Source organism: Barbus barbus, assembly GCF_936440315.1.
Source record: "Barbus barbus genome assembly, chromosome: 1".
Taxonomy (NCBI): Eukaryota; Metazoa; Chordata; class Actinopteri; order Cypriniformes; family Cyprinidae; genus Barbus; species Barbus barbus.
The window spans coordinates 6,117,501-6,142,764 of record NC_136729.1 but is presented as its reverse complement, the minus strand read 5'-3'; the positions used below and the strand labels follow the sequence as shown (position 1 = coordinate 6,142,764).

At 34.9% G+C, this 25,264-nt stretch overlaps 1 protein-coding gene across 2 annotated transcripts in view; it reads right to left on the bottom strand.

The window, feature by feature from the left end:
* Positions 1-25,264, bottom strand: part of LOC306856998 (proprotein convertase subtilisin/kexin type 6-like) — a 103,490-nt gene that overhangs the window by 25,243 nt on the left and 52,983 nt on the right. For both annotated transcript variants that reach the window (XR_013783062.1, XM_079396605.1), the window contains exons 12-15: positions 13,851-14,039; positions 5,501-5,637; positions 2,571-2,756; positions 1,335-1,437 (exon numbers count right to left, since the gene is read on the bottom strand). Coding sequence is in view for 1 of the 2 variants with exons in the window: in XM_079396605.1 (XP_079252731.1) it covers positions 1,335-1,437; positions 2,571-2,756; positions 5,501-5,637; positions 13,851-14,039 (615 nt within the window). In the remaining variant the exon portion in view is untranslated. The remainder of the gene's footprint in view (positions 1-1,334; positions 1,438-2,570; positions 2,757-5,500; positions 5,638-13,850; positions 14,040-25,264) is intronic.

Here is a 25,264-nt window from a genome sequence, read left to right as displayed (position 1 = left end):
AGTTGTGTGTGTTTGACAGCGCACATTCCTCATAGGTAGAGCTGCTGTGATTTAGATTAAAATCACATAAATATTCAGTACATATCAAACCGATCTGTAAGAAGAGACAAAGCAATAATGACCATGTAATAAAGAGAGTTACACTTGTGTTGAGGCATTACTGTCGGATCCAATATAGACGCACAGCATCATCTTTTAGTTAGTTTCAATCTTTTTGAAAATCTTGTGTCGAACTGTGCCTTTTTTTGTAAAATTAAGTACAATGAAGTGAACAAAGGGCCGAGTTTTTACTGACACGGTCTGGGTCTTCATTAAAAATAAAGCTCATTCACTCTTTCCTAATGTTGGGATCAGAAGGAAGGCAATGCAAAGACTGTTTTTCCACAACTTGGCACTGCACTGGGTCTTGTTGTCTTCGGAGCATCTTTATCATTTGGTTTTTGGCGAAAACGTGCACATTCGCCTTTCTTTATTTACACTATGTTTGCGAATCGGTGGGCGGGGCTAAACAGGCAGCGATGTCAAAGCAGGTATTGATCTTTTTTGAGGCGGTGCTTATCCACACCATTACATAATAAAGTAGAATATTCCACAAGCTGTTGTTTTGGCAGACTGCCTTCAATATAACCTGTTTTAAGTTTTGAGTTCTGAAACTTAAACTTTTATAGTACAATAACCTCTTATATGTCAAAAGATCAATGGAATTTTTTTTTCTCAGTTCATGACCCCACTAAAGTAATTTTTGTGCAATTCTGTTATTTGTACACATTTTCATTTTTGTATCTACATTTTTAAAATATGTCTGTATAGTTTTATATTAAATTTTATTTCAGTTTTAAAGTTAAATTAAATGAAAATAAGAAATACTCTCTTGGCAAGTAGCTGAAATAATATGTCAGTGTTTTTTTTTTGTAATATTTTATTATAATTCAGTTTATTTTGTTTGAAGTAACAAAAATGTATTTTATGGTTTTAGTTTTAGGCAACTATAAAAACCCTGCAGGGTAAAAAAAACAAAACAAAAAAAAACAAAAAAAAAACACTGATAGTCTCTTATTATTTTGCACAATTTTGTTTAATACATTTAAGTAAGTTTAGATCCTTTTAATAGGCAGTTTAGATATTTATAGTTATACATTAAAATTTTTTAATTTGAATTTTTTTTTACTATTTCTAATATATAGTTTTTATTAATAATTTCAGTATTAGTTTTAGTACATCGAGTTAAACAAATATTTAATTTAAAAATATTTTACTGCAAGTAATGAAAATATATAGTTATAGTTTTAGTTAACTACAACAATTTCCTCTGTCTTTCTATGTGATCTCTTTACCTGCCGGTCTTGAGGCTGCCCAGACTGAAGTGAATGCAGTTGAGGCAATGATCGGCGTCCGGCCCGTCGCAGCCCTGATCTCCACATTCAGGATGACACGGACCTGAAATACAGTCACAAACCAGCAATTCTCATCCACAGATGCAGTAGATAACATTACATTTGGCCATTTAACAGATGCTTTTATTCAAAGAGACTTACAAAGGAGGAACATAAGAAGCAAGTCCCTACAGAGTCAACAGTATTCAGATTTATTAGAACAATAAAATCTCATATAGAGGATCATTTTTGGACTAGGAATCATTCATTTTATCACAAAAGACAAAAACGCATTAAAGCAAAGAAATTATGTGTACGTTTATGTTTCAGTCGTTTACATGGTTGCCAGTTTAAAGATATTATTAATCTCACACTATCAACAAGCAACAAGTACCGTCATATTTATATATGATGCATAATATGATCATACTGTTTATTAAATAAGTCACAAAAAAAAAAGAATATTTTAAGCAATTTTGCTCCAGTATTAATGCAGTAGCAAATACGTTTTTTTATAAAGCTTATATTTGTTTTGCTTTCATTCTTAACATTTATTTTTTAGACTAACAATAAAAAAAAAAATCTGAATACATCACCTGCCCCTTGTGCATGTTTTTCTGTATTTAACTGCATTTTAAAGAGTTTAAAATGAATGTTTCTATATACACTACCATTCAAAAGATTGGGGTTTTGATTTTGTTTTTAATAAAATAAGCATTTTCATTTAGCAAGGATGCATTAAATTGATCAAAAGTATCAGTAAAGACAATTGTATAGTTACAAAAGATTTATTTTTAATATAAATGCTGTTTTTAAACTTTATTTACATCAAATACTCATTAAAGATATTATGTTTACACAAAAATATGAAGCAGCACATCTGTTTTGAACATTGATAATAATCAGAAATGTTTCTTGAGCAGCAAATAAGTATATTAGAATGATTTCTGAAGGATCACGTGACACTGAAGACTGGAATAATGATGCTGAAAAATTAGCTTTGCATCACAGGAATAAATTACATTTTAAAATATATTCAAATAGTAAACACTTATTTTAAATTATAATAATATGTCACTGTTTTTACTGCATTTCTGATCAAATAAATGCAGGCTTAGTGAGCATAAGAAAAAACAAAAAACAAAAAATTCTCATGACCCCAAACTTCTGAACTTGTCTAGGTATTACTGCGAGTACCATTATATTCCTCCTCTTCCTCCTCTTCATGCTCAGGGGCTCCTGGCACAGAATCTGGGTTTTTCAGCAGCTCCTTGCCTGTTGTGGGAATCTCCAGCATCCTGGAGCGCGAGTGCTGGGAACCCTGGGATTGGTAGGGGTGCTCAGCCGTGCCGTGAAGGATTAGTGTCCACTCCTTCAGTTTACCTGACAGAGAAGAGAGAGCAGGAGACCAAGCCATGAGGAGGGACAAAGAAAGTTCTGTTATGCATTGCAATGTATCACATCAATCCTGACGAGAAAGAGGACAGGACGACTTTAATCTGCAGCAGGGCTCAAAGAAGTTTCGCATTAAACAAAAATGTCATTCATTCGAGAAAGCAACACACCTGATGGAAGTACATGAATGCAAACAATTCCAAATAAGCAAAAAAAAAGAAAAAACAAAGAAAGAAATCCATCTTGGTCTGCTTATGAGAATTCACTTTGATTAGGATGTGAATTTAAAAATCAGCTGCCTACGTAGAAAGCAAGCTATAATACTAGGTTTTGAGAACACAGCCAATGTAATATGTGAAATGTTTTATTGGTTCCTTCTTTGCAAAACATAATGCTAAAAGTAAAACTACAATTACTACATGTAGTACTGAGAGCCAGAGTGATTTGCAAAATAAAATAATAAAATAAAATAAAAAATAAAATAAAACTCACAAATTCTAAAAAAACAAAAAAACTAAATAATATTATATTAAAACAATACAAAATAAAATAAAATGAAATATATGAAAAAATTAGATATAAAATACTTTTAAATTAAATAAAAATGGTAAATATTAAAATAAAAATACAAAAATGAAAGATAAAAAATCAAAACAAAAATAATACAATATATACACACACACACACACAGTGGTGTGAAAAAGTGTTGGCCCCCTTCCTGATTTTTTTATTTTATTGCGTTGTGTCACACTTTAATGTTTCAGATCATCAAACAAATTTAAATATTAATCACACAACATGCAGTTTTTAAATGAAGGATTTTTTTATGAAGGGAAAACCAAAAAATCCAAACCCACATGGCCCTGTGTGAAAAAGTGTTTGCACCCCCCCCCCCCCCCATGTTAAAACATAACTGTGGTTTATCACACCTGAGTTCAGTTTCTCTAGCCACACCCAGGCCTGATTACTGCCACACCTGTTCGCAATCAATAAATCACTTAAATAGGACCTGCCTGACAAAGTGAAGTAGACCAAAAGATCCTCAAAAGCTACACATGTTGAGATCCAGAGAAATTCAGGAACAAATGAGAAAGAAAGTAATTGAGATCTATCAGTCTGGAAAAGGTTATAAAGCCATTTCTAAAGCTTTGGGACTCCAGCGAACCACAGTGAGAGCCATTATCCACAAATGGAGAAAACATGGAACAGTGGTGAACCTTCCCAGGAGTGGCCAGCCGACCAAAATTACCCCAAGAGCGCAGCGACGACTCATCCAAGATGTCACAAAAGACCCCAAAATAACATCTGAAGAACTGCAGGCATCACTTGACTCCGTTAAGTTCAGTGTTCATGACTCCACAATAAGAAAGAGACTGGGCAAAAATGGCCTGCATGGCAGAGTTCCAAGACGAAAACTGCTGCTGAGCAAAAAGAACATAAAGGCTCGTCTCAGTTTTGCCAGAAAACATCTTGATGATCCCCAAGACTTTTGGGAAAATACTCTGTGGACTGACGAGACAAAAGTTTAACTTTTTGGAAGGTGTGTGTCCCATTACATCTGGCGTAAAAGAAACACAGCATTTCAGAAAAAGAACATCATACCAACAGTAAAATATGGTGGTGGTAGTGTGATGGTCTGGGGCTGTTTTGCTGCTTCAGGACCTGGAAGACTTGCTGTGATAAATGGAACCATGTATTCAGCTGTCTACCAAAAAATCCTGAAGGACAATGTCCGGCCATCTGTTCGTGACCTCAAGCTGAAGCGAACTTGGGTTCTGCAGCAGGACAATGATCCAAAACACACCAGCAAATCCACCTGTGAATGGCTGAAGAAAAAATAAATGAAGACTTTGGAGTGGCCTAGTCAAAGTCCTGACCTGAATCCTATTGAGATGCTGTGGCATGACCTTAAAAAGGTGGTTCATGCTCAAAAACACTCCAATGTGGCTGAATTACAACAATTCTGCCAAGATGAGTGGGCCAAAATTCCTCCACAGCACTGTAACAAATTCATTGCAAGTTATCGCAAACGCTTGATTGCAGTTGTTGCTGCTAAGGGTGGCCCAAGCAGTTATTAGGTTTAGGGGGCAAGCACATTTTCACACAGGGCTATGTGGGTTTGGATTTTGTTTTCCCTTCATAATAAAAAAACTTCATTCAAAAACTGCATGTTGTGTTTACTTGTGTTATCTTTGATTAATATTTAAATTTGTTTGATGATCTAAAACATTAAAGTGTGACAAACATGCAAAAAAATAAAAAATCAGGAAGGTGGGCCAACACTGTTTCACACCACTGTATGTATGTATATATATATATACAAAATAGATATTATAAAAATGAAAAGCATAATAAGAAAATATAAATAACAAAATAATAATGAAATAAATTAATAATCAAATTAAAATATTAAAAATAATAAAACAAAAAATACTATTTTTATAACAAGTTGGGAAAGGTGAAAGTATTTCACATGTGGCACAATGGTCCGAATCAACATAAAGCAGTGTGAAAGAAAACTACTACTGAAGAGGCAATCAAATTCAGCTTCATAGTTGAGCAAAAAAAGCAGGTGTGTAAACAATACTACAATTAGGCTCCAAATTTGGGAATAGAGTCAGATATTTTAGGATTGTACTGCGTTTAGACTGGACATGACTGGCATCACAGCACACTGACTTTAGGTCGTCTGATGCTCATGTTGGTCTGAAGCTCATCCCTCCGTTGCTTACCCAACACCTCAAGGTTACGCAGCTGAGACGGTGAGTCTGAAATCTCCAGTGTCCACGTGCCCTCCGCTCTCTCACCCCAGCAATGAACCGTCATGAACTCCCAGTTCCTGAAGCCCTCGTTGGAGTTATCAAATAATCTGGAAGACAGAAGAAACAGAGGACAACGTTTCAGCAAGTATAATGAAAATAAGGAGATAAGAAAAAACAAAGTCATCTGATACACTGCATCACTAGCTATCTGCTCATTATTCACAGTGAAGATCCCTCAAAAAGATCTGAACCTCCTCAATAATGGATGAAATAAACTAAAGTGCAAACAAAAGAGTGAAACTTTAGCAGCAAACTGAAGTGATATTCAATAAGAAAAAAAGAGAAAAACAAATAATCAACAGAACCATATATACATAATTCATATTTACATATATATGATTTGTAGAGCATTAACTATACAGATTTTCCTAAAAAAAAAAAAAAAAAACATTTTTACAGGCATTTCTGACTTCACAACCACCTGCACCAAATTACAGGTGCATCTCAAAAAATTTGAATATCCTGAAAAAGTTATTTTTTTTGGTAACATTTCAAAAAGTAAAACTTTCATATTTTCTAGATTCATTACATGTAAAGTAAAATATTTAAAAAGTTTTTTGTTTTAATTTTGATGATTAGAGCTTACAGCTCATGAAAGTCAAAAATCTAGTATCTGAAAATATTAGAATATTTACATAGTTTCAATTAATGACCATCCCTACAGTATAAATTCCGGGTCTCTCTTGTTCTTCAACCACAATAACGGGGAAGACGAACACTGACACCCTCCACAAAGAGGGCAAGTCACAGAGGGTCATTACTGAAAGCTGTGGCTGTTTATAGAGTGCTGTATCAAAGCATATTAAATGTAAAGTTGACTGGAAGGAAGAATTTGGGTAGGAAAAGTGCACAAGCAACAGGGATGACTGCAAGCTTGAGAATACTGTCAAGCAAAGTTGATTCAAACACTTGGGAGAGCTTCACAAGGAGTGGACTGAAGCTGGAGTCAGTGCATCAAGAGTCTCCACGCTCAGACGTCTTCAGGAAAAGGGCTATCAAGCCACTTCTGAACCAGAGACAACGTCAGAAGCGGCTTACCTGGGCTGTGGAGAAAAAGAACTAGACTGTTGCTCAGTGGTCCAAAGTCCTCTTTTCAGATGAAAGTAAATTTTGCATTTCATTTGGAAATTAAGGTCTGGAGTCTGGAGGAAGAGTGGAGAGGCACAGAATCAAAGCTGCTTGAAGTCCAGTGTGAAGTTTCTGAAGTCAGTGATGATTTAGGGTGCCGTGACGTCTGTTGGTGTTGGTCCATTGTGTTTTATTAAGTTCAAAGTCAATGCACTTTATGCTTCCATCTGCTGACAAGCTTTATGGAGATGTTGATTTCCTTTTCCAGCAGGACTTTAGCACCTGCCCACAGTGCCAAAACCACTTCCAAGTGCTTTGCTGATCATGATATTACTGTGCTTGATTGGCCAGCCAACATGCCTGACCTGAACCCCCATATGGAATCTACGGGATATTTTCAAGAGAAAGATGAGAAACAGTCGATTAAGCAATCCAGACGAGCTGAAGGCTCAGCAGAGCCACAGGCTGATCGTTTCCATGCCACACCTCACTGATGCTGGATTTTGTGCTAAAGGAGCCCCGACCAAGTATTGAGCGCAGAAAACATACTTTAAAGAACTTGAACTTTTCTGTTTTGCAAATCCTTTTTTTTTTTTATATATATATTTTGAGATTGAGGATTTTTGACTTTCGTGAGCTATAAGGTCTTATCATCAAAATTAAAACAAAAAAACTTTTGAAATGTTTTACTTTACATGTAATGAATCTAGAAAATATGAAAGTTTCACTTTTTGAAATGTTACAAAAAAAATTAACTTTCAAGATATTCTAATTTTTTTAGATGCACCTGTATTGTGTATAAAACAACAAAAGAGTAATAACAAAATAAATGCATAAGTTTCTATCTGTAACCTTAATTCCAGTAGCTGACATTGCATCGGTAAAGGAAAACACAGTAATGGAAAAATGACTAAAATCTATAATTAGGTTAATGTCGTTGGTGTATGGGACACCGCCCCTGCGTGAAAAACTCTTAACGCGGCTTAATGTTAACAACCAGGAAAAATCAGTTTTGTCTCATATTTTACTTGTCATAAACACTATACTTCTAACATAACGGCACCGTAATCATGGATCTGCATTAAGACAGTGATATTAAAAGACCAAGCTCTGCAGAAGAGCCCAGAATATGAAGTTTTACGTTAGGCGTTTACCTTCCACTGTAAAAAGTGGTAACGTGCAATTGTTATGTTAAAAAGCTATTTATACCTGTACTTACCCTCCCTTAAATTTAATTTTGCCTCCACTTTCACAGAGATTTCAGTCCGACTAAAAAGCAATATCAAAATCAATACATCATATAGCCTATATAATGTTATTCAATAATAACATCAATAATTCACCACATTCATTCATTCATTAAAGCAGTATTGTAAATGGGGGAGATGGACACAGTAGTATGTTGTAGCAGGTGCACAATAAATTTTCATACATGACATCACTGCTGGTGGGAGGGGCCCATATGAACACCAGTTCTCTCGCTCTCAGTTATGTTGCTTCTATCGGCTATTTATTGCTGTAGATATGCAATGCAGAGAGATGTATACGCGACACCCTCTTCTGGAGATGGGGCAGGAAAATGCAGCTCATTTACATTTAAAGCGATACACTCCAAAACAGCTCTTTTTTTTTTTAGACACTTTTTGGGGGATTTTTTGGGCTGAAACTTTACATACACATTCTGGGGACACCCAAGGCCAATATTACATCTTGTAAAAAGGGGCATAATAGGTGCCATTTAATGTTAATTTCAGCCTTTACTAATGCATTATTAAAGTCATAAGTTGTATTTGTTATCATTAGTTAATGCATTGTGAACTAACATGAACAAACAATGAACAATGTATTTTTATTAACTAACATTAACAAATATTAACAAAAAGTGTAATAAAATGTACTTTTCATTGTTCATTTGTTAGTTAATACATTAACTAATGTTAACAAATGACACCTTATTGTAAAGTATTACCACATTTTTAAATATAATTCCAATTGCATTCATCTGAAAGAAGAAAGTCATATACACCTAGGATAGCTTGAGGGTGAGTAAATCTTGGGGCAATTTTTCATTTTTGGGTGAACGATCCCTTTAAGATTAGCTGATAGCCTGTGGGGCCTGAGTGATGTCATCTGAAAAGCAAGGTCGTTTAAGAGTCGTAGCACAATTTAAGTAGCATTAACAGAAGCAAGCCATTCGCTTCCAGTCATTTGTGATTGTTATTGCTACTTATGAGCAGCATGAACTCAGTCTAAGCGTCAGGCATCAACAAAAGTGCAGCTCTCCCCCTCTGCGCCATCAGACCACTAGCGCTCGCTTTGAACTGAACTAACCCTAACTGATAAAAACACTCCCCCCTCGAGCTCCATCCACAATCACACTACTAATGAGAGCTTAGCAGAGCCGGCATTTCTAAACTTGGCCCTCTCCCCGCCCGTGTTAACAGGCTTGGATGGTGTTTTGCACATTATGTCTGCGTGCTTTCTTCTCCAGCCACCAAACGAGGCATCTGCGCTGTACGGAGACGGTAAATCTGAACTACGTTTAGCCCTGGCAGTGTGCATGCTGAATAAATGAGCTGAAGAGAGGTCCCGGCCACAGCATCCCTCTCCATAATTCAAGGCAAATGTCTTTCCTGGCAATCCGCAGGGGTCATATGGATGACTCTCAATCGACTCCACAATACGACTCTCAGTCCTGAAAGGCCGGGGTGAGAGAGCAGCGCGGGACGACCGGTGGCCGTTAATAAATACTCTCCGAATGTGGGAAGCCCCATTAGGCTGTCATGTCTGTTATCAGAAAAGCAAATGCACAGTGGGAGATGTTTGTGCAGGGGCGGATTTTGACAGCTCTTCCATATCCATGCGGTAAATAAGACATGGAACATCAAAACAATAAGCTTTCTGTGGAGAAACCAGAATGGAGGGACGTTCACGTAGACAAACGAGAGTGACGAACATTGTTACCGACAGAAAAGATGGCTGTGGCATTTTGGTTTTCCCAAACATTTTTGGCATTTAATGTTTGAAGAGACACATTTCCTTCAATAGAAGTTGTCCTCCTCCAAACTATGCAAGATTTGTATAAATTAATTTGTTAAATACTGTGTATTCAAAGTATTCAGAACTTAATTTTTTTTTAGATTTTATGTTGCAGACTTATGCTAAAATACTTTAAATTATTATTATATATATATATATATATATATATATGATTTTAGTGACTTTTTTGCCACTTAAATGTGTGAATTAAATGCCACATTTCCCCCACCCCAATAAAAGATGTGTAATATCCTAATAACCCAAGAATAGAAAACTTCATTTTGCCTAATTTATTTTATTTTGCTGCCTTATGCAAAAAGGCATTAAATTATATTTGTATATAAATTATATTATATTTCATGTCTGCAATGCCACATTTCCCAAATAAGAGTTGTGTGACTACCAAAATAAAGAACCAAAATATGCAAGATTTAAATAAATAAATAGATTCACATAGTACTAAAACCTTATAATTTTATTCAAATTGTATGATGTAACATTATGCTAAAATACATAAAATAACTTTTTATATGTGATAGTATATATTTATATAATTTATTATATATATTTGACTTTTTTACATGTAAATGTCTGAGTATTTAGACCCATTAATTTCTTCATGTTTTGTTATGCTGTAGTCTTATAAAATAATTTAAAGCCTTACGACCTGCATATGTTTAGTGGCATTTTATAAAACGACACAAGTTTTAGTGAAAATAAATTAAATTATTCAGATCCCTTTGTTTTTTGTCACTTTATGTTGTAGTAGCCTCACACTACTAAACTATAAATTATTTTAAAAATATTACATTTTATTGACATTTCTGTTTACTTGCGAACGATACTCAGTTCTGGTCCTCTGTAAGATCTGCGTGCAGAAGCAGAAGCAGCTGAGAGTTTTATTCATGAGGGTTATGAGAATGATGCTCAGGATCTCTCAGTGCTCATAACCATGCGGGATAAACCACTGAGAGAATACTAAACCAGGCTGCAGCCGAGAGGAGATAGATTTTGGAAAGAGCAGAGCGTCAAGACCAACAGAGAGGATATCAAACCGCTGCGTGATTGACAGCAAGAAGCTTCTGGTGTGACAGAAGCTAGAGCAGCCAGATCAGACACCTACAGAATACACTACGGTAAAAGCAGCACATTACTACGCTAGTGTGCATCTGTTTGTGCAAAGGAAACCCAAGTTTTGGAAAATGATAAAAGAGACAAAACACAAACTTTGATCTGTTTTGTAGCTCAGAAATGTTGAATCTTTTCCATATAACAACAGCTCAAGGTGACCACATCTGTCAAGCTCTAAAACAAAAGGGGTGAAAGCACCATAAAAGTCATCTAAACAACCTGTGCATGATATTGAAAGACAATGGATGGATGGATTGATGGATAAAGAAATCCTATGTGTCTTTATACTGGATATGTGCATTGTCTCTTAAAGTGACAGCAGCCTAATTTACCAGCTGCTGTTGGTGTTACTAATGTTAATCAACAGGAAACAAGGAGAGAGAAATTATCAATGATTAATCTTTTTTTTTTGCAGGGTTATTTTACATTTGATTATTAAATTTTTATGCCTGAAAAAACTGTTTAATTTGTATCTTTGTTTTATTTTATTTTAGTACATCGCTTGGTTTATTTGTATCTTTTTTATCACTGACTGTTCACTTGTCTTCAATAATGTTTGAACTTTATTTTTGTTAGGCTAGTAGTTCTTGCTGTATCAAAATTGGAATCAAGAACTGGAAAATGTAACTGGAATCTAATATTTTGGTTTTATATAAACTTATTTATTAGATGGATGGATGGATGCTATTTTGTGTTCTGTCTATATTGTTCTATTCCACTCTAATTACCGTATTTAGTGTAGATTATATTGTATTGTTTTTTATATATGTGACCCTGGGCCACAAAACCAGTCTTAAGTCGCTGGGGTATATTTGCAGTAATAGCCAAAAATACATTGTATGGGTCAAAATTTTTGATTTTCTTTTATGCCAAAATTCATTAGGATATTAAGTACAGATCATGTTCCATGAAGATATTTTATAAATTTCCTACTGTAAATATATCAAAACTGAATTTTTGATTAGTAATATGCATTGCTAAGAACTTCGTTTGGACAACTTTAAAGGCGATTTTCTCAATCTTTTTTTTCCAGGTTTTCAAATAGATGTATCTCGGCCAAATATTGTCCTGTCCTAACAAACCATACATCAACGGAAAGCTTATATGTATAAAACGCAATTTAAGACACTTAAGACTGGTTTTGTTGTCCAGAGTCACATATTATATATTATATAATATTTTTATATCTTAAAAACATTTAATTAAATAATTTCATATAAATATTTATAAACAGTTTTTTGTTGATCAGTTGCGGTCACTGTGAAGTGCAAACAATATTTAAAATCTTCTTTGAAGAACAGGCTTAAAGGGGACCTATTATGCAAAAATGATTTTTATAAGCTGTTTGAACACAGTTGTGTGGCCGCAGTGTGTGAAAACAACCAGCCTATAATGCTAAAAATCCACCCACTCAGTCTCTCAGAACGAGCAGTTTCAGATTCTCCCTCTGTTCACGTCAGCGAGGGGAAACAGTCCTGCCCACGTGTGACGCTGCCCTATAAGCATAGACAGCAGCAGTCCGACGACGCCATTACTGATTACTTGCTGTAGCTGCTGGAGATATACAATGTCAGCGCTAAAGAGGCATTTCAAGTGTTGTGTTTTGGGATGCACTAACGAACATAGAAGTCTCCATAGACTTCCTCCATCTGAGCCGCTGAGGACACTGTGGTTAAGTTTCAGTATCTAAGGAAATGTTCTGGAAAAAAAACAGTAAAGTCCCCAACACGTGTAGGGATCAATACCAACGCTTGGTGCACGAAAGTCAGCTCCAGACAAAGTAAGTACCATGCGTTTATTTTCCAAATTGCCTTTCTGAAAGAGCTTCTTGACACTCTGTAAGGCTAATGATGTTAAAGCTACCATTATCTCTGTCTGTTTTCACTGGTGCTGCCCATGAATGATAGTGAATAGGAATGTGGTGGTTAAAAGTTGCATATGAAAGCAATATGAGTCGATCGCTTGAGTTTGTTGAGCTCATAATCACGAGTGGGACTTATAAAGTTTGTGATAGCATGCCATGCACCATGAGACCAGCTATGTTGTTATTTTTATCCCGCCGTGCTCCCCGTCTGTGTAATTCATAAACGCAAATTTATTATGCACAGTATAATCAGATGACTGACTTGGAAAAAAGAGTATGTTTTCTGTAAAGATAACAGGTTTGTACTAATAGTGAAATGTTTATGGGAAGTCGTGGCCTAATGGTTAGAGTCGTAATCCAAAGGTTGTGGGTTCGAGTCTCTGGCCGGCAGGGATTGTAGGTGGGGGGGAGTGAATGTCCAGCGCTCTCTCCACCCTCAATACCACGACTGAGGTGCCCTTGAGCAAGGCACCGAACCCCCAACTGCTCCCCGGGCGCCGCAGCATAAATGGCTGCCCACTGCTCCGTGTGTGTGTTCACGGTGTGTGTGTGTTCACTGCTGTGTGTGTGTGTGCACGTTGGATGGGTTAAATGCAGAGCAAATTCCGAGTATGGGTCACCATACTTGGCTGTATGTCACTTCACTTTCACTTTCACTTCAATTTATTTGCAAAGGCTAGCACTGCTAATGCGGGAGCTGGAGCTCTTGAAGCTCCGCCTTCTTCTCCGGGAGCAACAGCTCATTTGCATTAAAGCAACATACTCAAATATAGAGCGTTTTGGCTCATACCTTAAAAGTGGCAATTTTAACAAGCTATAAAAAATTATCTGTGGGGTATTTTGAGCTAAAACTCACATACACTCTCTGGGGATATCAGAGACTTATTTTACATCTTGTAAAAAGGAGCATAATAGGTCCCCTTTAATAAAATTGAGATGAAAACAGATATCAGTTTAAAGAAGTCTGTGGTCTGGTGGTTTGCGCACTCTCTCTATTTCAATGAGCTGCCGCACTCATGCGGATGATGCAAGACCAAACTCTTTCATCATTTCCACTCTCCAACCAATAAAAAGCAGAAACCACTAAAACTGTAAAGCTCTTATGGAGAGTTGTTATGAGTTGAGCTCTGTCAGGTGTGCTGGTGTATTCTGCATCACCTCTGAGCCAGCAGCTGTGACCGCGTCCCTGAGGGCGATACGAGGCTGATCTCCAGGTCTCCTCTACGCGGGTGGACGATGAGGACGCGCACCACCACGTGCTCCAGAAACACCACCTGCTGATCCGGCTGATCGCTGCAGCCGCTGCTCGAGATGCTGGCGTTCAGTTTCTGATCTGCTCGAATGTACCTGCAGGAGGATCCAAGGGGGTCAGTGGAGAACAGGTGCGAATGTGAAACGCAGATCTGTGTTCATCGACCCAACATTAGGCAGTCATGAGCGATCATATGAAACAGAGTTAAAAAACTGTTATGCGACAATATAGTTAATAAATAGTTTTTTTTTTTTTTTTTAAACATTGTAAAAAGCTTTTAGAAACCTGATGTCTTTTACATGAATGACAGATGATAATGTAATTAGGTAATCATGAAAAAGTAAGTGAAGGGTCATATATACTGTCAAAAAGGTAAAATAACACCATAAACCAGGGTTATTATAGCTAAAACAAAACAAAAAAAAACAAAAAAAAAAAATGTCACTAAACTTGAAATAAAAATGAAAACAAATTAAACATTATTAACTATAATCTATAATCTCAATTATACTTTATTGATTGATTGTTATTTTATAAAATAACACTGGCATAAAACTAGTGCTTAAAACTCATGTGCTCAAATCAAATGATGTTTTGTGTGAGAAACAAGCTGAAAAATATATGTTCATTAAACTCCATATGACCTCCATTATAGCTACTTGATGATACTTTTATGCTGTATTTTTGTTCTTTTATACAGATTGCCAATGACCATCAACATCAACTTTCAAAGTATGAAAAAGTGCAGATCAGAATAACATTTAATGTTTCACAGAAGGAAAATAATCAGAATGATATGAGGGCGAGTAAATGATAACTTGTAATGCAGAAAATGCATTATCTGCATGACACGTGTGACGTAAATGACGGCTGCTTTCTGTAACCACTTGCCTAAAAGGAAAATCTCCCAGTTTTTCCCGGCTGTCCTCAAGCATATCTGGAGTAAAGGGACTCGCATTATGAAATAACAGAGACAAAATACCTCTTAACAAGATAAATGGCTGAACTTAAGGCGAGCAGTGTGTTCTGAGGACAAGTGGTCTTCTGGGAAAGTCCTGCCTCCTTTGAGTCACTGTCAAAGACCGCATGACTTTATTTACATCCCTTACTGAAGCAAACAAAATCACTGCTGCAATGAAGGCATGTCAGAGCGATCATATTTGCAAGATGAGCAGACATAAACAACACCACAATATCATAATGATCCATTTTAATCTGCTAAACCCAACTTCGCAAATTGGAGATGCTAATAATGAAGGCTAATTGCTTTTTTTATTGTATTGTTTGTGAATAATAGCAATACAACTAGATAAACAACATGGGTTTACAAAAGGACAGGTTGGCATGACTAAATTACATTTCCCATCATCCTTAAAGAAATAAATAAATAAATAATATACTTGGATAGGAAAATGTATTTGGAGTGTTATAATATATAAATTCAGTTTATATCTCACCTATAAATTATTTATCCTTTTAATGAACATATTACAATATATAATTTTTTAAAATATTTTATAAGTATATTTATATGCTTTTATATATTTAACAAATAAAATAAATAAATAAACACATAGTATATTATAATATACTATAAATATATAATTTTTATTTTGTACAATTGTAAGTGTGTGTGTGTGTATAATATTAATATATATACACATACACACACACACACACACACACAATTATATAAAATACATATTCCATAATTTTTATATTTAATAGTTGTAAACATATTACGTATGTATTTTAAAAACATAAAAAAACAACAACAAAATAATATATAAATATTTATATAGATTTTAATATATTTTGTGCACTTTATGAAGAATAGCAACCAAATTGGAAAAACAGCACTACTGGTTAATGAAGCAACAGGTATGACTAAACTTCATTTCCCATAATCCTTTGTGCAGCTGGAGCATCAATCACACCCCTAACAGGGATCGTTAAGCTAAAAAAAAAAGCAATAAAGAAGGATTCAAATTGCTTGACCTGTTCATTTTAACCCAACTCAAATAATTTAAATCACATCGTAAGCATCAGAGTGTCTGTATGACACATAACCTTGGCCTTAATAGTGTGAAAAATAATAAACCAAGCACACACATTGTCATATTTACTCTTCCACAATGCCGTTTCGTGGCTCATAAAGCTGCGGGATCACCTATTCGGTCAATCCAGAAGCTTGTTTTGGATATTAAAGACTTTTTTCCTCGGGAGCAACACCGTTTCAACGGCTTTATAATGGTGGCTGTGGCATTTTATTGCTGTGCTGATAAACACCAGTGCACAGATGGCAACAAAATTAGTCACTTGAGGTCTGAGCCATTATTTAGCACACGTTCAAAAGCAGCAACGCCCAGAAATACACTCGCTGGAGATTGTGCTACAGCCTCGTTTCAATCTTGTGACTGACTTACAAAAGGAAAACACACTAAAAACAGAAGGCTGCACTTCTTCAATTTAATACAACCGCTTGCGGTGAAACTTTCAGCTGAAACCTGAGGAGAAACAGCATCCACAGAGCACACATTTCCCTGGGTTTAAATGCAAAATAAAAATAAAATAAACTGGCAAATATTTAATCATTTACAAAAACAATAAAGTTATATGAATAATAAAAGATTCATATATTATCAGTATTAAATGATTGTAAAAAAAAAAAAAAAATTACATATTAAAAAATATTAATTAATTAATTAAATATTTGTAATTGTTTTTTTGCATTTTTCCAACATTTATTTTCAAGTTGGAAATACATTTTCTCACACTTTGCACCTACATTTTGTAATATATCTCGACATTTTAAGGTTTAAATGAAATCAAGTCACAGTGGACAGTGTTGTAACTGTTAACTAAAACTAAAACTACTCAAAAATGTTCATTTAAATAAAGCTGGTTAAATATACATATGCAATGACAACTTACATTTGAAAAATGTACACAAAAATTAGGAATGTTGCCTTGGCAACTAACAGAAATAAAATCAAATTAAGTAAAAAACTATATAGAAATAATAAAAATAACAATAAAAATAATGATTCTTATGCAAAAATAAAAATAAATAAATATGAATAAATAGATAAAATATAAACAATCTAACAAATAATGACAAACGCACATGACCAAAAGTAATCTAAAATTAAATTTTTTTTTTATTTAAATCTTTTTTAAAAAACTCCTAAAATTAAAATTAACTTGAAAACAGAGTATAAAATTAAAAGCGAAATATATATGTAAATAAAAATATTAAATATGAATAAATACTATAAGAAATGATAAACACTGGATATTTACAACATATATTTAGCATGTACTTTACATACACATGTGTTTGTGTGTATGTATTCACACACAGACAGACAGACTTTTTTATATTTATGTAATTTTATAATTATTTCCAAATAAGACTAGTTACAAGCCTCGGTCTTTATAGCCACTATCGTCACCACTACTTAATACGGTAATGCTTGACACCATGATTGCTGAATATAAAGCACTGATCAGTTCGACAGAACAACTCTGAGAGAAAAGTGCAAACAATGCATCTACTTATCAAGCACAGGACAACTGTTTATGGCATTCAGCTATCACATTTTTCAGTTCATAGAGCCAAAGGAATGAGACTGTAAATCGATAGATGGCAGCCAAGCTAATGAGACTGGAAGGTCGGGCTAACTCCCTCTCAATAGCATTCCGAGCACGAGACACTATAAATAAAACCCAATCTATGATCGATATCAGTGGTAAAGCACACAGCCAGCACCCCACACACACACACACACACACACACACAGACCGGAGGTGTTTTAATGGTTTAAAGAGAGCCGGCGCAGCAGGAGACTGGAATCTCATCAGCAAACTAAGCCATGAATCTGAATTTCCCTTCCATGATACTTGCTATTCAATGCTATCAGGCTGTTTGCCCAATTTTCTGATGAACAAAATGAAAGGATAGCAAGAAGCAACTTCAGGAAAATGATACATAATTTCAACATTTTATTGCAAGTCACATTTTAAAGGTACTAACTGCAATAAAACTGCAATTAACTTAATTTAATAACTGGATTTCAGGGGATACTTTTGGGAAAGTGCTTGTTGGACAGGATAATATTTACTTTACACCCAAACTAAAATGTTTTTTTACTGTTAACATGTATACAAAAATTAATAGATATTTTTTGCATTTACCCAAAATTTATTTTAACATTGGAAATGTGTTTTCTCGCACCTTAAAGTTTATTTTGAAATATATTTTGACATTTCAATGTTTAAATTAAATATATTTAAAAAATGTAAAAATAATATTTCATTAAGTGCGTTTTGTACAGTGTCGTAACTAAATCTACAACTACTAAAAATTGTTCGTTGATTGAACTAAAGCTGGAATAAAATTTAATATAAATATAAGATAAAAGCAAACAAAAATTACAAATGTTGCCATGGCATCTAAAATAAATAAAAAAGTAAAAAGTAAAAAAAGAAGAAAAAAAACAGATCATAGAACAAAATCACTAAAACTAAATATTACTAAAATAATACTGACTGTTTATAGCATATACGATACAGTTTTCAACATTTTAGTGCAGCAAGTCACATTTTAAGATCACTAACCTCACTAAAACAATGGATATTGTGCATTTGATTAATTTAATAACCAGATTTCACAGGACAGATGTGGGGAAGCTAAAAATGTGTGTAAAACAGGACAATATTTGACTTTTTGGCAAAACTAAATGAAACTTATCAACATCACAACTGCTGCTTTAAGGGCGACGCTCTCAGAAGAACAGCTGCAAACAAAAAGACTGCCATCTTTACAACACAAACACGGTTCAGACAGGGTTGACTTCTCATTTACTCCCCATTGCTTTATCAAGTTCAACGATCAAACCCCAAAACAAAGATCAAAAACAGCTATTGGTGGAAAGCATGTTTAGATGAACTTGCTAAAACAACATGTTCTTCTGTGTCCAGATGTCATGAATTTACAAGCCACATCTCGTGTCCTGATCGAGTTACATACAGTCAGAACAGAGTTTGTCTTCAGTATTAGCCTTAGTTTTAATTTAGTTGCTAAAAGTAAACATTTTAAATTAGCTTTGCTGTGATTTGTGCAGTTTATCCTATAACACACTGTATATTTCAAACCTGTATTACTTCTGTAAAATAGTTACAGTTCTGTAGCATAACAAGGTTTAAATATTAAAAATATATTTTAATTCTAAGCCATGCTGTACAGTGTTGTAATTGTTAAAGCTGCAGTCCGTAACTTTTTCTGGTTAAAAATTAAACAAAATCAATATTTGATCAAGTACATAACCAGCCAGTGTTCAACACTATCGCCTTACTTTAGCCTGATTCACAACGGTTAGCTTATAATAATGTTTTCTAATTTGAGTGGTACGGGTAGGTTTCCGCGGGAAATTCAAGCATGGCACTGCGTCATTACGTCACGTCTGTAAACAAAGAAGTTTTCCCGGCTAGTAGACTATGGCTGTGTCCAAATTCAGGGTCTGCATCCTTCGGAGTACTCATTTGAAGGATGTTACGTCACAGCGCCGCGACGAAGGCTGTCCAAATTCGTAGGATCCTTCAAATGCGGCCCACAAATACGTCCTCCTTTTCCCCGAATTGGAAGGATTGGTGTGGTGGATCCTTTCCCGTCCTACCTATCCCATAATTCTTTTCGGCAGAGCGTAATGGCGGACGAAGCGAGCGGTAGCGGAGTGGGAGAGGAGTTTCTCTGACAAAACAAGCTAAAGTTTATGCTTCGGCTCAATGAATTTGTAGGAGAAATTAGTAGAATACTTAAAAACAAATAAAAATAGGCTATAATGGCTTACCTGGATGTGACTGTCTTGTAGTCTGATATAAAAAACTATCCGACAACGAGCAAAGAAAGTATTTAATTTATTTAATTGCTTTATTTCTTCCAAAAGAATTAAAATGAGGAGAATAACTGTTTGTTTGTCCATTTTCCCGCTTCTTGCTTGGCGCTGTCACGGTTGCTAGGCGACAGGATATGAGCAACGGGTAAGGGAGGGAACTGAAAGAAGGGTAGGCTGTCCAAATTCACAAACACCGACTTCCGGGTTTTGCGGACGTCGGAGGATCCCTCCTCCTTCAACCGGGTAGGAAGGATCCTAAGGAGGATGCAGACCCTGAATTTGGACACAGCCTCTATCGCACGTGAGGATCCTGAAGGTGGAGGATTGTTTATAGTCTTTTCTCACAACAGCTAGATTAATTAAATTTATCATTTTGATGGCGGATTGTGATCCAGAAAGGATTGTGTGTTTATGAAACACATGTGAATGAAATAAAATTATATTCCAGTTTTAAACGTGCTTCTGATTACAGATAGCCTTATTACACAAGATTTGTATTTTAAAGAAAACCAGTTCGTAGGGAGCATAGTTTACTTTTTGGGCTAAAAGAATTTCTTAATATGAAATTCGAATGGCTTGACAATTAGATTAGACTGTACAGAAATTGAAATCTACATGTTAATACACACTATACCCATAGTCACGCAATGCTGATGTTGTTAACATTAATAATTTGAGAATAAAGTATAACAATAATAATAAATTGCATGGTTTGATGTGATTTGAGCTAACCGATCGTTAGATTTAAATCACCATTGGTAGCGCGATTTATTGTAATGCTTTTTTCCTAAGTTGGTCATATTTTCCAAGACATAGGCTAGAATCTGTGATTACTAAGTGTTTGATTCACACCGGCGCGGTGACTGACAGCTACGCATTCACCTCAAAACATTAGATTCATCCACGCTGAAAGAAACAGTGCCAGAGTACAGCCCATGCAATAAAGAGAATTCCGCACCTGGCTGCAATACCAGGCTTTCAACAGAGATGGCGACAAAGACGCAAAACTTACAGACTGCAGCTTTAACTAAAACTATTAATTGTTGTTTTATTTTTTGTTAATTGAGATAAAGCTGATTAAAGAAGATGATAAGTGATATCTTGGAAACTAACTAAGATTTTAGCATTAAAATAACTACGGCCGAATTTGTAATAACTATACATGAAAGCTACCTAACTAAAATAAAACCAATTCAAGTTAAAGTTTTTAAATAAAAATAACAATGACAATTTCCTTAAAAATATGAAAATAATATAAAATGTTATATATGGTATATTTCATTAAGTTGCACTAAATAATGTTGTAATTGTTAACTAAACTACAACTACAATTTTTTTTTCCATTAAATAAAGTTGGAATAAAATGAAATTTAAATATTAGATAAAAATGATGAAAATTCAAAATGTTGCCTTGACAACTAACTAAAAAACACATTTAAGAAAAAGTCTTATATATACAAAAAATATAGAAGCACATATTATTGTGATAATGATAAAATATCAAAATATGAGTTAGGCTGCCATAGTCTGTTTCGGCACTGCCCCCTGCTGTCGTTTAGATTTTTTTATAGTAATAAAAATCATTGTTTAGTTAGAGAAGACACTACAATTAAAAACTGGCGGCTGCTCAAACGAATGACAAACACATCACAGATCAGCATCAGGAGTCAGATTTAATTTATCATGTGAGGAGAGTGAGAAAAGATGATGGTGAAAGATTTAGTTTTGAAATGAAACGCAAAAGCGTCTGTTTAAAAAATATTTTTGATTTTGAAGAACCTGTTGACTTTTACCATTTATTTAAAATGATTTTGGAAGTTTTTTTAATCATTACCGTATATATATACACAGTATATGATTTTTTTATATTTAAACTTTGTGTAAGTTATTTAACCACCCCCATATTATTTAATATTAGGCCTATAGGATGGTGTATTTTTATTCGATTTGTTAATAAATTAAACATTCTATGTGTAATATAAGTGAGTTTTTGTCGTTGTACTGTTTTGTTGTTGTCCATTCAATCAATTGACGCCGAACTCCCGCTAATTCGATAGTGAGAGTAAAATACGCACAGGCATTGCTATTTCAAAGCGAAGAAAAGAGGGAAAACATGTACAAGCTATTTAAAAACAAAGGATGAGAGGTTAAACGCTAATGAACTACCCCGACAAACTATCCCCCCACCCTGGTAAATAAATGTCCTCACTGTCACAACAACCCTAATATTTTAATAGTATTTTTTTTAAATAATGCTAATAAAATAGTTACCACAGCTGATTTTCCATGAATAACTACTTCATTTTCAGTCTATTCCTCATACGAAATACTCATATCACTACCAGAAGGCTCTGAATGTAGTGTTCATGTTGCATAAATAACATTTATGAAGATTTATGCTGCTTTTTGTCCTTTTTTCTCTGGTGTTCCACAGAAAAAAGAAAGCCATTTGGGTTTGAAAAGACATGAGAGAGAGTAAATGATGGCAGTTTAAATTTCGAGGTGAACCGCTCCTTTAAAGTTAACAAGAGAGGGTGGCCTGCATTGACCTGTTCACTGAACTACATCTGACGCTTCCTCTGAATCTGGAGAGGTAAGAAAACATCTGCCATGCATCTGAGTAATTACGCACATGACGACATTTGTGTTCATGAAATGCATGCTTGTGTTTTATTGGCCATCTGACAGATTCATTTCAGCTATCTTAAACTTTTGACAGCATGCTCACTTTTAGAAATCTGTGTTAAATTTCAAATGTTGAATTACTGCGCATTAATAAAGCAATGAAATCAACAGAACATCTTTGACCTGTCCTGGTTTTTTATCATGGTCATCTGGTCTAACCCAAATATTCGTGCCTACCAAGCCTATGCCATTCAAACAGAGACTATTTACAATGATTTATTCCAGTTATACATTCTTCCAGCCTGTCTTTAAAGGTGTACTCCATCTGATTGCAATCAGAACAAGTGTTTTCTGCAACAGAAAGGAAAGATGTGTGACGAGGTGAATGCAGGAGAGAGGGGAGTTTTTAGGAAATAGGACCTGCGAAAATGCTTTAAATCAACTATTCATAAAAGTAAGACCTCTTGAAGGAACAGTTAACTTGAAGGAATAGTTCACCCGAAAATGAACATTTGCTGGAAGTTTACTCACCCTCAGGACATTCAAGATGTAGATGAGCTTATTTCTTCATCTGAACAGATTTGGAGAAATGTAGCGTTACATCACTTGCTCACCAATGGATGCTCTGCAGTGAATGGGTGCCGTCAGAATGAGAGTCCAAACAGCTGATAAAAACATCACAATAATCCTCAAGTTATCCACACCACTCCAGTCCATCAGTTAACCTACCGTGAAGCCAGAATCTGTGTGTTTGCAAGAAACAAGTCCATCAAGACGTTTTTAACTTTAAACTGCCGATTCTGGCCACAATATGAGTCTATAATCCATAATAACACTTCATCCAGTGGAAAAATAATTTAGTTTGAATCAGGAGAGAAATATGCACAGATCAAGCTCCATTTACAATCCAAATAGTCAAAAACCGTTTTAAACATATGTGGGTGGATTTTGATGTGTGAGGAAACAGTATTATGGATTATAGACTTATTTTAGCCATAAAAGACAGTTTAAAAGTTGAAATGTCTTAATGATGGATTTGTTTCATACAAACACACAGCTTTCACAAATCATTAATTGATGGACTGGAGTGGTGTGGATTACTTGTGGATTATTGCTGTTTGAACTCTCATTCTGACGGCACCCATTCACTTCCCATAAAAAAAAAAAACATACTAATCTACATCATGGATGGTCTAACAATGAGTATATTCTCAGCATATTTGCATTATTTAGTTTTATTCTCAAATCGTACAAAACCAGCATAATATCATGCACCAATGTTCAACACTTAGGGTTAAATTGACAATCAATAACGTTGACAATTTCGTGGAAAAAGTTCATGTTGTTCATAATTTCCTCAAGCATTAGGATGAGTAAAATAACATTTATATATACACAGCGATCCATCGCCTCCTGCCAGATTCAATCCAAACCTTTCTGCTATCAGCCAGCACTTCGAGCACCAACCGGCACATAAAAACAACTACCTGTCCAACCCGGGGCAATCCTTGGCAAATGTCAAAATTTTTGGCATGTGTCTAAAGAGTTTGAGAGATGCGCTGACAGGACGGCTCAGACGCAAGGCCCAGAGACGATCAATAGCTGCTGCTTCATTTCGATGATCGATTTCTTTCAACACACATTGCAAATTATGTGAACTTGGATACAGAGGAAGAGAAATCAAGCCATGTGGCGTCCTTGATAGAGGATAGATGACGTCATTGACACAATGCATTAAAGACATATCAAAATAGGAATATGCATCAGTTAATGCCCTGAATGCAAGTTTGAATGTGTTGATACTACACAAGATTAATGCACTGATTAACTACTGCAAGTCAGTGAAATGCAGATCTACACAACAGTATATTCAGCATCCAGTATGTTCTGATTATTACTAGCAGGGTTTTCTTATTGTGTTGCTTTGCACAGTGTTTTGGTTTTAAGTATAGACTGTGTTTTATCACAGTTTGCGTTGTAAACTAACAGGCTGTGGGCCAAAAGTAAATGTTGCATTATATCCAACTATATTTAATTAAAAAGCATTACATTTGATTTTTTTAATATTTAAAATTGGGGAAAAAATGAAATTATATAAACATTCTTATTTAGCAATGCTGCATTAAATTGATAAAAAAATGATATGCATGTGTCATTTTTATTTAATTTGTTTATTTTCTTAAATATGTGGGTATGTAGTATTTATAGAGTTGTAACTTTTAGTTTTAGTTACTTTTTCTTATTTGTAAGTCGCTTTGGACAAAAGCGTCTGCTAAATGACAAAAGTAAAGTAAGTAGCCCAAGTAAAAATTTTTTTTTTTTAAACAATTTTAAAAAATAAAATAAAAGCTGTTCTTCTGAGCTTAAAAATATAAGCACAACAATTTTTTCAACATTGATAATAATTAGAAATGTTTCTTGAGCAGTAAATCAGCATATTAGAATGATTTCTGAAGGATCATGTGACTCTGAAGACTGGAGTAATGATGCTGAAAATTCAGCTTTGCATCACATAAATAAATTACATTTTACAACATTCAAATAGAAAACTTATTTTAAATATAACGGGTTTTACTGTATTTTTAATCAAATAAACAACCTTATAGTATCTTATAAGTATTGTGACGAGTCGGCTGCCTCCCCCCTTATCATCATCACCACCCCGTCCCGTATTCGCCGCCCTTCACCAGGCTCCCGACGGGAGTGGGTGTGTGTGAGAGGAGGGGCTCTGAAACAGCTAGGGCTGGCGGCGTGTGATGAGGCGCACCTGATGTGAATAGAGCCTCATCACCGCCGCT